This window comes from Halichoerus grypus, chromosome 5, assembly GCF_964656455.1.
Source record: "Halichoerus grypus chromosome 5, mHalGry1.hap1.1, whole genome shotgun sequence".
NCBI classification, from domain to species: Eukaryota; Metazoa; Chordata; class Mammalia; order Carnivora; family Phocidae; genus Halichoerus; species Halichoerus grypus.
In genome coordinates, this window is record NC_135716.1 from 117,797,150 (window position 1) to 117,814,039 (window position 16,890).

Genomic DNA, 16,890 nt, shown 5'->3' on the forward strand with positions numbered 1-16,890 from the left:
TTACCCCTGATTAGGGACAGCAGTGACTCCTGAACGTCAGTTCAGTGACTCCTGAACATGCCAGCATGTGTTTTCAGGAGCCAGGAATTAAATAGCTATATACAGTCCCAATGTTTATTAGATTTTTGTGTAACATTATTTTCAGGTATTGGAACTACTTAGTATACATGGACAAAAATTAAATAAATATGAGATGATCACAGAAATTGAGTAACAAGGCCATTTGTAATTGCCTTTTATTACCAGCCTTTGAGGGAAGTGGAGTTGGGGCCTCTGAACTGCGATATTCAGGCTCCTTTACTGACAAATTCAGTGGGGGTAAACGGATTTTGTTTTGAGTGTGTATATTTTAAAAAAAGATCTGAAGAACTCATATCAAACTTTTAATAGTGGTTACCATAGGAAAAGGGGGAAGAGAGAAGAATAAGATGGGGCAGAGAGGGGAGAAAGAAGACTTCAATTTTTTTAAATCAGCTTTATTTAAATATAATTTCCATATAATAACACTTTATTTCCATACAATTCACACTCTAGATGTACAATTCAATGAGTTTTGACAATGGTATATGGTTGTTTTAAGTCCAATAGAACTTTAACTTTTCATAGTTGAATCTTATAAGAAGCTTATGTTTCATAATTTTGTTTATAATTAGTTTTTTTGTTTATAATTAAAAACATGTTTTAGAAGAATTGTCTGAAATTATATACTCCTACCTCACCTCATTTTGTAAAAGCTGCTTACAAAGATGCATGAAGGATATCAAAATAACCAGAAATAAAAGGGTAAGATGATTTAAAAGTAAAACAATGCTTTAACTTGAAGCCAAGGGGTCCCGGGGTAGTTCAGTCAGTTAAGCATCCAACTCTTGATCTCAGCTCAGGTCTTGATCTCAGGGTCATGAGTTCAAGCCCCATGTTTGGCTCCACACTAGATATGGAGCCTACTTTAAAAAAAAAAAAGATTAATTGGAGCCAAGTTTAAGAATGCAGACCATGGATTCTCATTTCATTCTTTACACATAGGACAATCAGAGTTTAAGCTTCCAGTTAGTCAGTGTGAAAAGGGAAACCCTTTTCACCTTCTTTTGTGTGTTTGAGAGCTTCAATGAAGTTAAGCTCCTATTGAGCAAACCCAGTTTGCCACCCTTCCTTCCAAGAGTCCATGGGTTTCATAAAACCATTGAAGGTTAATCCCCAGTTATTATTTGCCCATGAGGACACAAAAGTTATATGAGCCAAATTTTAAAGCTAAAGTTATCCATGGCATTAACTAAGAGGCTGTAGGGCTAGTTAAAGTAACTTTCTGTGAAGAGCCAACTTACACTAACATCTGGGAACTAAGTCTTATAAAATCATGAAGTCTCCTGTATAGGACTGTGGTTTGCTGGAGTCAGCTCCTACCAGCTTACGAGGGCTGATTGTTAAATTTCCAGGTATTTTGGGGTGCCTGGGTGGCTCAGTCAATAGCTATATTGACTGCCTTCAGCTCAGGTCATGACCCCAGGGTCCTGGGATCGAGCCCCACGTCAGGCTTCCTGCTCAACAAAAATCCACAGAAGCATTCTGTTGTGAGAATCGATTGGCAATATGAAATTTACATTCAAGAGTATTGACCATTTTATTATTATTTATAAACTGTGTGCTACCCATCCTTCATATAGGTAAAATTTGTAATAAATTTATGTGGGTGTATTATGCATATATTTTCCCCTACATTTACCAGCACACTACTGCCTGGAGCTAAAAATCTCAGAGTACTGAACATACATTAAAGATTTTTTTTTTTTTAACACCTAGGCTAAGATATAATTGGAGGCCCCAGTGATGATTTTCTTCATCTCGTTCCGGGGGGTGAGGGAAAGTGCTCTCTTTCATGAGGACAGATTCTTCTCTAACCCCAAGGCAACCCTTTCGCAGTGGCCAAGTACGCTGGGCAGAAGATTTTGAATGACTCTAAAGCAAAGCAATCACAGTTATCGTAAAAGAAAATGTAAATGCATGCCCTACTGATGAGATAGCCAAGGAATATTTGCTCATACAGAAAATAAGCACTAATCCACCAATGATAGGGTCAGACTGAACAGGACTGATCCTGGACATCATTGCAAAGTGTGTGTGTTTGGCCATTTCTCCTCTCTCACTCTGGAGCCTGCTCCTCTTCTTCTCCATCTAAAAGCATTTAAAGGCAAACTTAAAAATATATGCATGTCAGGCACCTGGGTGGCTCAGTCTGTTAAGCGTCTGCCTTCAGCTCAGGTCGTGATCCCAGGGTCCTGGGATCGAGCCCCACATCGGGGTCCCTGCTAAGCAGGGAGTCTGCTTCTCCCTCTCCCTCTTCACCTCTCCGCCTGCTCATGCCCTCTCTCTCTCGAATAAATAAATAAAATCTTTAAAAAAATAAATATATATGCATGTCAAATAAGTTGTATCTACAGGAAAAATCAGCCCAAAGGCTGCAAGTTAGTGAGCTCAGAGTCTAGTCTTTCAAGGGATATTGCAGAGGTGGTAGTTGGTGTGACAGGAAAAAAATAGGCATTTGGAGGTTGATGTACCTGAACTTGAATCCTGGGTTTACTGTCTTAACATGTGACCTTGGACAAATTACTGAATTTCTCTGAACTTTGGTTTTCTCATTTGTAAAAATGAATAAGTGTGAGAAATGAATGCAATAAATAGAAGATAGCTCAATAAAAGCTCCAGTTGTTTCTTGCTATCAAATGACACAGGGAACCTAGAAGATCCCCAAGCCCCCAGTACCCAAGGGAATTAATTTTTGAAGGTGGGATTAGGGTGCAAGTATCTGGGGAAGCATAGCCAGGGCATGACTTCAATATCTAAGTAGGCAACTAGATATATATCTTGCATACAAAATATATAAACAAGACTGTGGGAGATCTGTTTCTGCCACAGAGCTTGTCTTAGAGAATGCGTGGGCAGGGGTTAGAAGGGAAGTAGGATCCCAGATTTTGCATTTTGGAAGGGGTGCTTTGGTCTGAATTTCTTTCCTCTACACCCCTGAAATTAGAAAGTGAAGACTATGACTCACCCAGAGAGTCTCCCTTGTTCCTCCTGCCTACGCCCTGCTCCCCAGCCCTCCACAGAGCTCAGAGTGGTCCTCTAGTGAGAGGGTGAGAGTTTTTCCCAGCCTTCCACAGAAACTTTTTTTTTTTTTTGAGGATCCCTTCCAGAAATGGTTCATGTGCTTTGTGGTTGTAGTTTGAAGGACAGAAGTCTTTCGTCCCCATATTCAGGTGGGCTTTATGATCTGAACAAAAGCAGCAACTCCAAATATGAGAGAGAATTTGTGGAGGAAATGGCAGTTAGCTTCGAAGGGAATATTTGGCATTGAAAGTTGGCCCAGATTTAACTAAAAGGAACCATGTTACTTCATTCTTAGGATCTGTATAGCCCATCAATTCAGGGAGGGTGTTTAACAGACAACCTCTCTCAGGTTCTGTTCATTTTGAGCCGATCCATGGAAAGATCCATAAAAAATGAAAACACAGTAGTTCTAGAATATTATCCATAGCTGTATTGACTCAGCCTTAAAAAGACTGTCTGGGCTTAATGCCTGGTAAATTGTCAGCTCTCAATAAACTCTTGATGGACAGATAAATAAATGAATGAGTAATTTTAGATATACAGTAGCAACAAAAAGTGTGCTTGAGAATCACATACCATATATCTCAATAGAATCTATAATCTGTCCCTTTTAATATTGGCTGTTTTGATATGTTGACATTGGTACATATGTATATTTCATAAGTGATCAATTATGAGAGAGCCAAACATGCTCTGAATATTTCCTAACCATCTCTAAATACCTTCTATGCACCTTTCAGTATTTGACCCATAAAAGTCCTAAACTGTTCTGTGAAACAACATAGCCCAAGAATTTTTGTTTTTTAATAATTGATGTAATACAAAGAAACAATGAGTAACAAGTGGGAGAATGTAGCTGCCTTCCAGCCCTTTGAATGAGAAAATTCCCAGAAATGCTGGGAACTGCCGGAAATGCTTGGTTGTTAATGCAACTAGCCATGCAAATTCTCTTGGGCTGAAAGCCAGACGTTTCCCACTCTATTTTGTGACAGCTCCACTCTGGGGAGCAAGGCAGATTCCTCCAAACCAGCAGCTGTGTAACAGACCACGATGATTGGGCCAACATGGTTCTCAGAGCCATTTCCACTCTGCTGTGTGCCTTCTTCATTAAGGGGGTGCCTGTAATGGAAGTGAGGTTGACTTTCTTTTTCCTGCTAGCATCCCCTTTGTGTGCCTGTCCTGCCTTAAATTATAGATTGTCATCTCCTGAAGGAAGAGCTTGCAACTAAATTATCTTTGGGTTTCTTTCTCTTTCCCACCTCTCGCTGTCATCGTGCCTAGCCCCAGGGGGGCCCTCCATAGAGAACTGTTGGATTGAACCAAATACTAGTTATGTCCAATCCCGATAATACTTTGTTTTACATAAAGTGGAATAATTCCTTTGGGAAATGGCACAAGTCAGAAATGGCATTTAAAGCAAGGACTTGACTTCTCAGATCTTTCTCTAAAGCTGTGTTGAACTCATGCATATTATCCGGAGTCTAGGGCCTATCAGGAATTTAGAGTGTCCATAGAGAGTTTAGGTGCTTTCTCCTTTCCATTCGGACTTGGGGCACAGTGAGAAGCAGGAATTTGATCCCCTGGGGTTAAAGGAACACTTTACACAGAGCTCTGGAGCAATACACCACCTCCACCCTTTTTTAGGAAAAAATGCTGGCACATAGAACTGAACAGCCAACAGCCACATTCTCAAGATACTTGAAATGATGCTCATCTTTTAACAAAGGCTTCTGTGCATCCACAAAGAGCAAACAAAACCTGCTCCTCCCCTCACTATGGCTGCATCTTCGTCCTCAGGAGCCTCAGCTCTTTGAGGCAATGCCCTGCCAGGCAGGCCCATGAGCACATCCTCACGTCATCGGTTCCAACAACAGAGGAAAGATGTTAGAGATACAGTCTTCTGAATTTTTTCTATGTGTTCCTCTCCGAATGGTGAGCACCCTGCCTTGTGGATATCCGTGTATTTCCTGAACCCAGCTATAAATAAATGGCAAGCTGTCTTATTTAGACAATAGCAACATATACAAGAAAGGAAAATGATCACTCTCACAGGAAAAGAGAAACCTGTTCTTTGTTGGAGAACACAGAAACTCTTTGTGTTTAGAATAAGCACCTTTGGCTTTTTCAAGAAAAAACAATATATTTTTTGTTTATTACTTATAGTTACCACTTCCTAAATCCTTTTCATTTAGAAAGACTACGCCTGACATAGCTTTTGTATTTTCTCCTTTCCACAGTTACACAGAACCCCTCACTGCTCCAAATGGGGCCTGTTCTATTATTAAAAGTCATTTCTCTGGGCACATTTTTTAACCTGTCTTAAAATGATAACCATGGGGCCTTAATAAATTGATTGAAAGACATCTCCTAAGGTGGCTTTGTTAAGACATTTATTTTAAGAATAACTCTCAGTAGAATTTATCTGTGAATTACTTTATCTAGTCCCAGTGTTAAATTATTTCCCCGCCAAGGGTATGATAATTCCTTTCCTGTTAACGATGAAAAAAAATGTAAGTATCCTCAAACAGTGCTAGGTTGGTACTAGCTCTGATGTTAGTAATTTTAAGAATACTCCCACCAGAAGCTATAAATTATAAATATCAGATCCGGAAAAGAGAGAAATACCAATGAGTGAGGAAAAGCAATGATTACAATTTCAAATAAATGTCATTAACTGAAGAACAGGGAAAACACAGAGGAACCAAAGGGGCAGGATTGTTCACTGAAGGAGCTGAGGGTGGGGGATGGAAGGGATGGAGCCCAAGTAAATAAAGCACCCCAGGAACGGAAATATGCAGTCTCCATTACTCAGAAGAACTGGGCACTTGCCGAAGTAGGACAACCTTGGAGATTTTAATTTGTTCCCTCACTAATAAACAAGAAGTCAGCACTGATAACGCTCCTTGATAATACTTCCTCTGGAATGTACAACATTCCATGTTTCTGCTCCTTAGTCACTACCGGACAGGCATGAGTCAGACTGAGAGGTGGGGAAATTGCCAGGCTGCTCATGGGACCACTGAAGGTACAGTCAGGCCCATAGATGTGATCTTGCCGTGCTTCTTTCTCTTTCAACTCATCATATACTAGGAGTGATAGGTGATTTCTTTATCTTTGGATAAAGAATGTAGTGAATCATCTGTAGACCATGAATTAAACTGGAAAACCAACTGGCAATTATCTAGTGCTTATGAATGGTGGGAGCAACTAGTCTGAATGTGATGGACCAAAATATGCTGCCCACAATTCTCCCAGTGGCTTAGAAAATTAGGTCAATGGAAAAATTCAGTTTTCTGGGTTTTGTTTTCTTTGTGTCTAAGCTTGACCAGGTAACAATGGCTGTACATACCATGTTTTAAGGATCTTTGTCCTACTTAGTAAGCCTACTGAGGTCCTACTTAGTAAGCCCCTGGCCCAGGGAACTGTCTCCTGGTGGTCGGGAACAAATCTTGAATTTCTCGGGTAAACCCAATCTAATCCACATGAAGGATGACAGTCAGTTCTAACTGTAAATGAGCAGACTAGCCATCTTGGCCCACCTTCAATAACACATAATAAGTAGAGATTCAGACATATTGGAATCCTATTCCATGCACCCAGAAAGAAACATGCTGGCCAGACTGACCAAGAGTGATTGCTGAAAAGTTTCATAAATCCTAACTTGCATGTTGCATTTAGAGACAGTTCCACTTATATCTTGAAGAAATCCATCTGCTCATTGGGTTTCTGGACCATTTTACTAAATCACAGTTCACAGACTGACAGAGACATATGTATGTTCAGTTCGATATACACAAAGTTTTTTCTTTTCTTTCTTTGTTTCAATGCTTTCAGGTGCTACAAACTGTCTAGTTTGCCCCAGGTCCACCACTCCCTATTATGTTACATCCAAAATCAGTTGAGTGAGAACCACAGAGTGTAGTGTCCTATTGTACAGCATAAGGAAAAAGCCAAACATTGGCCTCACTGATTTAGCCCCATTCATATTAATTAATGAATTGTATTTCTTTTTCCGGACGAAGACCATACCTTGTTTTTATATATGCAGTTGTTCACATATATAAATTGTGAACATCTCAGTGTACTCTTGATGTTTGCTATATCCTTTGAAAGGAGTGAAGAAGGGGTGCCTGGGTGGCTCAGTCAGTTAAGCGTCTGCTTTTGGCTCGGGTCATGATCCAAGGGTCCTGGGATGGAGCTCCGCATCGGGCTCCCTGCTCAGCCCACAGTCTGCTTCTCCCTCTCCCTTTGCTCTTCCCCCTGCTCATGCTCTTTCTCTCAAATAAATAAAATCTTTTAAAAAAAAGAAGAAGAAAGGAGTGAAGAAATGAATCAATTAGTTGCAAGCATATTTTAATTACCTGCTAGATGCCAAATGATTTGCAAGAAACAAAGAGGGAAGGGTGCACATTTATTATATATTTAATAAGTACTAGGAACTTGTGCTAAGCACTGCACAGACATAATCTGTTTTGCTTTTTTTTTTTAAATAATCTTCACGGGCACCTGGGTGGTTCAATCGGTTAAACGTCTGACTCTTGAATTCAGCTCAGGTCTTGATCTCAGGGTCGTGAGTTCAAGCCCCGCTTTGGGCTCCATGCTGGGCATGGAGCCTACTTTAAAAAATAAAATAAAATAATCTTCAGAGTTACTCTATGAGAAATAGGTATGACACTGTCATCCCATTCTATAGCTGAGGAAATTGAGGCTTGGAGAGCTTGCTCAAGGTCACACAGTGTATAACAGAGCAAGGTTTCAGACCTAGCTCTTTCTGATTGCAGATAGAAACCCTTATTTGTCTGGTCATGCTGCCATAAAATACTAATAGCTTATTAAGGGTGTATTTCTGTGTCTTATTATATACATTATCTTCATATAACTTTCACAATAAGTATATGAAAGACTATTATTATCCCAGTTTTATAGTGAGAAAACCAAGAAGTCAAAAAAAAAAACAAAAAAAGCTTAAATTTACATAACTAATAAAGGCTAGAGCTGTGACTCAAACCCAGGTCTTACTCCAGAGTTAATGGTCTAATGTGCCCCCTTCCACACAATAGAAGCTACTATTAATATGTTTTAAAAGCAGCCAAAAAGAAAGTCTGCATAAGATGTATTTATATAGCAATTCATAATAGAAGAAAGCTACTTGGATATGGATTTTTTTTTCTCGTAAGCCTCTCCATAGTATTTCTGGGCATATCCATTTTATAAAGAGGGCTAAGTTGAATGTGTTTTTAATTTTCTTAGAGCAGCTACTCTTTAGGAATGTCTTTCACTTCTTAAATGTCCACATATTCAAGTAGATCTAAGGTTTCTCCATCAGGGCTCTAAAGAAGAACCACCACTGCAGGTGATACCCTCTACGGGCCTATCCCTTTAGGGAACAATTTAAGAAGTACAAGACAGATGTCCAGCCAAGTCCTGTAGCTACACCAAAATGTAGCATGTCATAATAGGATTACATATGAAAGAAGAGTGAATGATACCACAAGAGAATAAATTATAAGTACCAAATGAGTGCAAAAAAGTAGATGTTATAGTAGTTTATAGGAGAGCAAGATCTGCCGCAGCTCTGGAGGTCAAGAAAGAGGGCAAAGTAAGATGATTAATAAAGAAGGTTTTGAGTTGTCCAGATATGGTTTTAAATCTACCCATATGACTTTGATCAAGTAAGTTATTTGATCTCTCTCAGAGATCTGTAAAATGGGAATTTTGAGATTAGATAATAAATTTTAAATGTTTCCCACGGTGCCCTGTTTCTTCTTATTGTATAATTGTTTGCCAGTCTCCTCCATTAGACTGTAACCTCCTCAAAAACTGGATCTGTGTCCTGCTCATCTTTGTGTCTCTCAGCCTTTGGTACAGTGTTTAAGCTCATCCCCATGCCTGATGTTTCTTTCTGTGCGAAGGATATTCCATTATCAGATTACTCCTGCCCTCTCCGGGCTTTTACATAGTCCACATGAGGAGAAGTGAATCGATTACTTGACTGGAGGAGAAGTGAATGGTTTACTTGACTGGTGAGTCAGGAAGAGCTCACTCTATGCCACTCTCCATGTTCTCTTTGGAATGAATTTTCTACAGGAGCATACAGTCTTTTGCACTCTTCTATACTGGGAATCTTACTGTCCAGTGCTGCCACCACTGAGTGGGCAAGCCTACCTATTTCTGAGGTTTAGTAATATAAAGCACATTTCCATACAGATACTGAAGAGTACAGGGAGACCTGGTTGGAAAGGTAGATTCAAACGAGATTATGGAAAAGATCTTGTTATAACTTTATGGCATGGCATTTCAGCAAATTCCTTAAAATGTATGGATATTGATAAAGAATGGAAAGAGTCTACATAACTAAGCCCAAAATATATTTGGGCTTTTGTTTGTTTGTTTGTCTGTTTTTGGTGTTTGGATATTTTTATAGTGAGGGATGGGTGGTTGATTTGGGGGGTTTTGTTTTGATTGTGTTGAGGAGATGAGGATAAGGTGTCAATTTTTTAAAATTTTGTACAGAGTTCACTTTTGGGTTTTTTTAAAAATTATTATATATGAAGGCATTAATAAACCCATCATTTGATGAATAGACCTGTTAAATTAGGTGGGGTTTTTTTAATTTTTATTTATTTGACAGAGCTAGAGAGAGAGACAGCAAGAGAGGGAACACAAGCAGGGGGAGTGGGAGAGGGAGAAACAGGCTTCCTTCTGAGCAGGGAGCCCAATGCAGGGCTCGATCCCAGGACTCTGGGATCATGACCCGAGCTGAAGGCAGACGCTTAATGACTGAGCCACCCAGGTACCCCCGTTTTCTTGTTTGTTTTTTTTTTTAACCAAGTGTGGTCTGGGACCATCTGCCTCAGAAATACCTGGAGAACTTTAGAATACAAATTTCTATGCCTCACTTCAGATCTGCCTGATCAGAATCCTTGGGGTTGAGGCCTAGGAATATGAGTTTAACATTCTCCTCAAGTGATTTTTATGCTTATTGTATTAAGGGCATCACCTGCCAACAGACAGGCTAATTCAATTTAAGTGTATCTACAAGAGGAAATTGTGTGTGTGTGTGTGTGTGTGTGTGTGTGGTTATTGCTAAATCAGATTATTGACCAGAATGATTACCACTATAGTCCCTTTTCCCTGTAGACCAGGTCAGTCCTGCTTACTCAGCCAAGGATGTCATCAAAACCCAGCTGGGCCTTTTGTATATGTCCATTTCACGTCTCACTGAGAGGTCTTATGAACAAAAACTAGAAAAATTATAGACAGTTTTACAACCTTTTTAAATTTACAGACAGGGCACCTGGGTGGCTCAGTCATTAAGCGTCTGCCTTCGGCTCAGGTCATGATCCCAGGGTCCTGGGATCGAGCCCCGCATCGGGCTCCCTGCTCAGTGGGAAGCCTGCTTCTCCCTCTCCCACTCCCCCTGCTTGTGGTCCCTCTCTCGCTGTGTCTCTCTCTGTCAAAAAATAAATAAAATCTTTAAAAAAATAAAATAAATTTACAGACAAACACACACTTTCAAAAAAAAAAACAAGAAGAACATTTGCAGTTCTTCCAAAGAATCCTAGCTTCATGGAGTTTTCCTCTTGGGAGTCTAAATGACTAGAGGAAATAGGCAGGAACTTCACAGGAACATTCTTAGGCATCCATTGCAAGCTTATACCCACACGCTGCCTTCCTTCTGTTTGAAAGTGTGGGGAAATGCTCTGCTTAAGCCTGCTTTGTTTCTCTTTATAGATCATGCAACAGATGAGTGACCACCGCTATGACAAACTCACTGTGCCTGATGATGTGGCCGCCAACTGTATATACCTAAATATCCCCAGCAAAGGCCACGTCTTGCTACACCGCACCCCAGAAGAATATCCAGAAAGTGCAAAGGTAAAAAAACATCCTTCCTGGCCACTGCAGCTGCGTAGTCCTCTCCGTGACAGTCTTCCTGCCTGGGGATTTTTTTCATGATGGGCTGACAAATAACAGGGACTTCCTTTTCCTCTATACAGGTCAAATCATTATGAAAGCAGAGAGGATACTATGATTTTAGGGCACAAGGAAAGTTAATTTAACTCACTCTTCTCATTCATGTCACTGATCACGAATGCATGCACAATAATTGAGGTGACCATGCCTGGTATTCAAAACTTTTCAAATAAGTACTTAGATCTCCCAAGTCTATGCTGCAGTTCTGATTACATGTATCTCCCCACACTTAGATACTCACTAGGCATAGAGACCTACAATTAGATGGTCAACTGTGTCATTGTTTTCTGACAAATCTGAGCTGCCCTTCGTCAGAAGGGCATTTGTTTTTTAACGACAGAGAAGTGTGAATGACGCAAAGAGGTGGGTGCTCATTGTCAGGGCTGCAGAAAGGGGGCTTTTGGCTGTGCATCCCAGGTAGTGAAGGATCAGAAAGAGCAAAAAGATGATATACTTGCCATCAGGCACCTGTCCCTCTAAGAGCTTCTGCATTTGTGCCCCAACACAGGAATTGTCCCCAGATATGGAACTCTTTCCTGGTCTGAGAAGATGTTCCTTGTCCTTCCGGGCATTCTGCCAGTCTCTTCTGCACACGCAGACATAGCAGCGCTCATCCATAGACCCTCCAAGTGTCCATATCTGTTTTAGACATTTCAGCATCTTCATCTCTGCCCAGAGGAATCATATGCTTACACTCAGCATTACAGAAGAGCCTTTAATAGCCACTGATTTTTTTTGTTTATATATCTTAAAAATTTTTATCTTTAAAAATTTTAGAAAATATTTTGGCCACCTTTCAGATATGTGATATTGTGTAAGCACTATGCTTATCTTCTGAATCAGTCATCTTCTTAGCAGATAAAAAGAAAAGGGTGGGGAGATACATAGATGATTTCTCTGTTTCCATGGCTGAAAGTGTGAACCTGAGGAAAATAGAGGACCCTTGACCCCAGAATGGGGCTTAACCAGCTCTCAGATGAATAGAGGGTCTCATACGTTACTGTGCATTAGGTTTGTTAAAAATGCAGCTTCCTAGACCCCCACCCTAGAATCTGCAATTTCAACAAGCACCCGGGTCACAGAACTCACTTGGAGAAACACAGCTCTGGACCGTTCATCATTCTCCAGCCACATTGATCATCTGACGACCAGATGATGATTAACTGCTTTGGATTCAGCCCTGTGTCTATCCACAGTAACGATGATAACATCCATGTTCACCGAGACTTCCCCTGCGCCAGGCACTGGGCCAAGCCCAGTGTGTGCATTATCTTAGTTATACCCCACAGCAGCCCTGTGGGGGCGCTCTTGTTAACTCTAATTTTACCAAATAGTAATCCAAGGCTAAGAGGGCATCTGGCACTTGGCTGAAGTCACATTTTAGGTGGTGAGTTGACAGAACTAGGTTTGGAGCCCAACTCTGGCTCCAGCACTCTTAATTAGCCACTGTAGTGAATTTTAAGGAACAAAGTGCTTCCTAAAGAAGCATGGTAGATTGTTTTTTAGACAGTGTGTTTCAAGTGATTTTGTATTTTTAAAAAAATGTGCTTTATTTGATCATCAGAGAAACGTCTGTGGCCTGTTAATTCGAAGTTTGGACACATGCTTTCTATTAGTGTCAAAAGATGCTATAAAATTCACACCTGTAATTTAAAAGCAGTTTGACCTGAAATGCTTCACTTAAAGTCTATTTTGTCAAGTTCTTCCAGTGGTGTTGGAAGGAAAGAGACCTTACAGTACAGTTGAGAGGGTTTTAAAGTGTGGCAAGGAAGGATTTTCAGACTGAAAACACCACCACTAGCTCTCCCATATCACTCAACGTTCCTGTGACAACGGCAGAGTGAAGTCATCTCTCGTGACAACCACATTTTTGACACATCTCTGGCTTTGAGGTTAAAGCATAGAGCTCGTGGTTAACCAGTGCCGCCCGCTCCGTTGGTATGGCTGGGGGCACGTGTGGTCTAGACTGCATGCACGTCTTGGGGTTCAACAGCTGAGAAGCCTGAACTCGAAAGCCAAATGCATTTTCACACTAGGCGAGGAGGTGGGGGGGAGGGGCAGGGATAAGACAGAGGCGGAAACATAATCCTTCTGCTTTACCTTTCCTTGATTCCTGCTGCAGGTTTATGAAAAGCTGAAGGACCATATGCTGATCCCCGTGAGCCATTCTGAACTGGAAAAGGTGGACGGGCTGCTCACATGCAGCTCAATTTTAATTAACAAGAAGGTAGACTCCTGAGTCGAAGTACCCCCCCCCGCACCCCCCCCCCCCGTAGCCGGCAATACCACACTCACAAGGCCGATGACTGTCCCGCTCCTGTCGTGTTCAGTGACAATCTACTGCGCCACTGTGCTATTAACACTGATTTACGAAAGTCTCCTAAGTTTGCTTCGCTCTGCACCCTCCCCTTCCTCCCCTTGCGGTGGTACCTATACTGTGGGTTTTGCTAAATGAATTAAGCAATCTAGAAAATATAGAGCTAATGAATTATTGAACTGTGATTAATTATAGTAAAGAAACACTCATTTCAGTGTTTGTATTATCAGTGTGAATATATATATGCTGCTTAGTTGCCAATATATGCTAAAGAATGTCTTCTTGATCAGTCAGATAGGCCAGGGTTGTTTTTTTGTTTTTTTGTTTTTTTCCTCTCTGTATCAGTAATCATCTTTGGTTCCTGTGAAATTCCCTGGTCCCTGGCTTCCCTCCTTTTCCTTCCTTTTTTTCATCTGAACTCTGGAAATTTCGTTGCCAGTTACTTTCTTTTGCCTTTCTCACTTCTATTACCTTGGGTAAAATCCAGTCTTGCCTTCTGGATACCTTCCTGCAGGTCCCTCCTGTCTGCCACATTAGCCTCCTCTGGCCCATGGCTACATCTTCAGCCACCACCCTCACTCTCCCCAGGAAGGGCAAACGGGTCCCTCAACAGAACTGTGACCAAAATCAGAACGGCTATTTGGGGGAGAGTTAACCAGGCAGAGGCATATCCTGATGGGGTTTGTCCCAGAGATCTAAATTCCAGAAGAAGTAGGGTACCACACCTAGGAAGGTAAATTCAGCTCCAGAGGGTTACTAGAGATCATAGATCAAGAAGCTTGGAAACACCCCTTGGGTACATCTCAGAAAGTCTTTAAGTCACATTCCATGAATTTTTGCTTTATTACTGACCATTTATAGACCTTGGGAAATAGTCTTATTTTTTCCTTCAGCTCATTTCTCTTCCCACCCCCACTCATCGTGACTCACCCTACTTCCAGCCTTCTACCCCCTGCAATTATCCTGGTCTAGCAAAGTTACTTCTTTCAAAAGACACAGTGCATCTACAAATGATTATTGATGGTCTAGTGAGAGCCAGATGAAGCATGTTCAGGAAGTGATCAGCTTGGTGCTTGAAACCGCAGACAAAGGACAATTCCACTTTGAAATATCTGTGAATATATACTGTGGAATTCAATTAAAATTTCTTTCCTCTCTAGCTTTTGAATTACACAACCTGACACTAATGTTGGTCTCTTACAAAGAACAATGCCACAGTGAAGGGAGAGATCATTGTCTTTTACTTAAACCTGGAGGAATCAGCCTTTTAGCAGGCCAGGGAAATGGTACTTTCCAAGGAATGGTGACTGATCCAGGCATGTTATCAAACTTCCTAGTCATCTCCACCTTTCCTGTATTGCCTATAGCTTGTTGTTCAAGATTAACAATCAGGGAGATTAAGAAGTATGACTTCAAGGCTTGCTCTGCTTACCTATGTGTTTCTTTTTTTCTTTTTTTCTTTTTTTTTGAAGATTTATTTATCTGAGAGAGAGTGCATAGGTGTGGGGGGGGGAGGGGTAGAGAGAGAATCTCAAGCAGACTCCCCGCTGAGTGTGGAGCCTGACCCGGGGCTTGATGTCATGACCCTGAGATCATGACCTCAGCCGAAATCAAGAGTCAGACGCTTAACCGACTGAGCCACCCAGGCGCGCCTTACCTATGTATTTCTAACCAAACATTTCTTATGTTTGGTGACCAAGATAGAATTCCCTCCATTCATATCTCTCCTTAGCAAATGGAAGTGATAAACCTTTGAGAAAACCAAGACATCCTTAGCCACCACCTATCTTTTTCATTTATTTGATGATTTTATGCCAGAATTTGAAGAAATTCCTGCTCCTCCTTTTTGCTTAACTGCAAAATGCAGATATCTTAGTTACAGCATCCTATGAATGAACCATATCTTGGTCACGGTCTTATTTCGAAGTGTCTCATCATGGGTGAAGAGTGTGTTTTTACCAGAGAGAAAACGATTGTTACCCACATGGTCTAGTCAATAAGGAAAAATTGTCCTCTACGATTATGGTTGCCCTTTTGGGTTAAATCTGGCCCTGTGCTGGCAAAAGCAGAACTTCTCCCTGGGAGAGTCCAACATCTCAAAGACAGCCTCGGGAAAGTTAACACAGTCAGCCACCTTAGGATTACTATTAAAGCTAAGTAGCATATAATTTTCAATATATTTACTTCTGTCATCCCAAATTGAAGAACTGTATTTAGTCAATTGCAAGTGAATCAATTTTTCTTTTGAACAATTTGTCCTATAGAAGGCTCTTTTTCACTTTTTCTTTCCTTTGCTTCTTTCCCTCTTTGCTCCTCTGTCTCAAGAAATCACTTAGAATCTATGTGCCTCTTCCACAGAATTGTTTTGTCTGCTATGTCACTAAGACTGTCTTCTTTGTACTCCCTGTGATATGACGGTGTGAAAAGCCAAAATATCTGCAGCATAGTAGTAGTATTTTTTGATGTTCTCATCAGCATAACGTTATCTTTGCAGAGGAACGATGACCCGTTACATAGGTTCCCCTCGAGTCCATTATGATTTATAAGGATAAATAAACTAACACAAGCTGCTCTTTGACATTATAAAGACATTAGGAATGGTATTAAAGTAAGGAAAAGTTGAGTCTGAATTACTGGGGTAGTAAGATTCAATCTAACAGGGGCAATATAGAGAAAGTACATTATTTAGCATTATCTCTTCAACTATAATAGATTGCTATAGAAATCAGCAGGCAGATCTATAATGTGTATTGATTGCTCTTTAAGCTACTGTGAACAGATTACTAAGGCTATCTCTTCATCTCTAAAGGGGAAATAGTCTATAGATGAATAATGTGACTTATATAGAGTTGCATGTTAAAATTCGTAATTATTTACTCTTTAACATTCTACAGAACTCAGACTTGGTCTCAACATGGTGTTAGACTTGTGCATTTTGTTTTACTGATCATCACATCCCAGCCAATGTACGGTTATCCACTCTGTGTACCAAAACCAGTCTTGCCTTTCACGGCCCTCTAGTCCAGAGAAGTTCTGCACTGATTTTAGTCTCTTGCTGTCCTGATCATGATGGAATAAAGTGTGAATTATACTATGACCAACAGCACATGTCTCTTTTTTTGCAACAGAAACTGCTGTAGGAAATGCAGTCACCATTGCTTTGCTGTCAGAGATGGGAAGTTTTCTCTGTTGTCCCATAATTAGAAATACTGTGCCTGTAAATCAACTGCCATCAAAAGCTTGGATTAAAATGATACCTGAAGTGATGCTTCATACTGCAAGCACTTAAAAAGCGTGCATGACACCCATGAGAGGTCAAGAGGTCTTGATTTCACCTGTGCTCCTCCTTGGAGGCTTCTTTTTTCCTTTTTGCTCCTAACTGTGGTCAGCACATTATATGGCTCAGTCGTGGAAGCAGTGGAACAGGTTTTCTCTCATTCATGCAAGAGTTTGGTTGTGGTTTTTGTTTGTTTGTTTTACAGTAAGGATCTGTT

General features: G+C 40.7%; 1 protein-coding gene across 3 annotated transcripts in view; it reads left to right on the top strand.

Moving 5' to 3' along the window:
* DDAH1 (dimethylarginine dimethylaminohydrolase 1) overlaps positions 1-16,493 on the top strand; it is a 131,809-nt gene extending 115,316 nt beyond the window's left edge. For all 3 annotated transcript variants that reach the window (XM_036064707.2, XM_078072809.1, XM_078072808.1), the window contains exons 5-6: positions 10,837-10,980; positions 13,202-16,493. In XM_036064707.2, the coding sequence (XP_035920600.2) occupies positions 10,837-10,980; positions 13,202-13,318 (261 nt within the window). In that variant the 3' untranslated portion in view covers positions 13,319-16,493. The remainder of the gene's footprint in view (positions 1-10,836; positions 10,981-13,201) is intronic.
* The last annotated feature ends 397 nt before the right edge of the window (positions 16,494-16,890 follow it).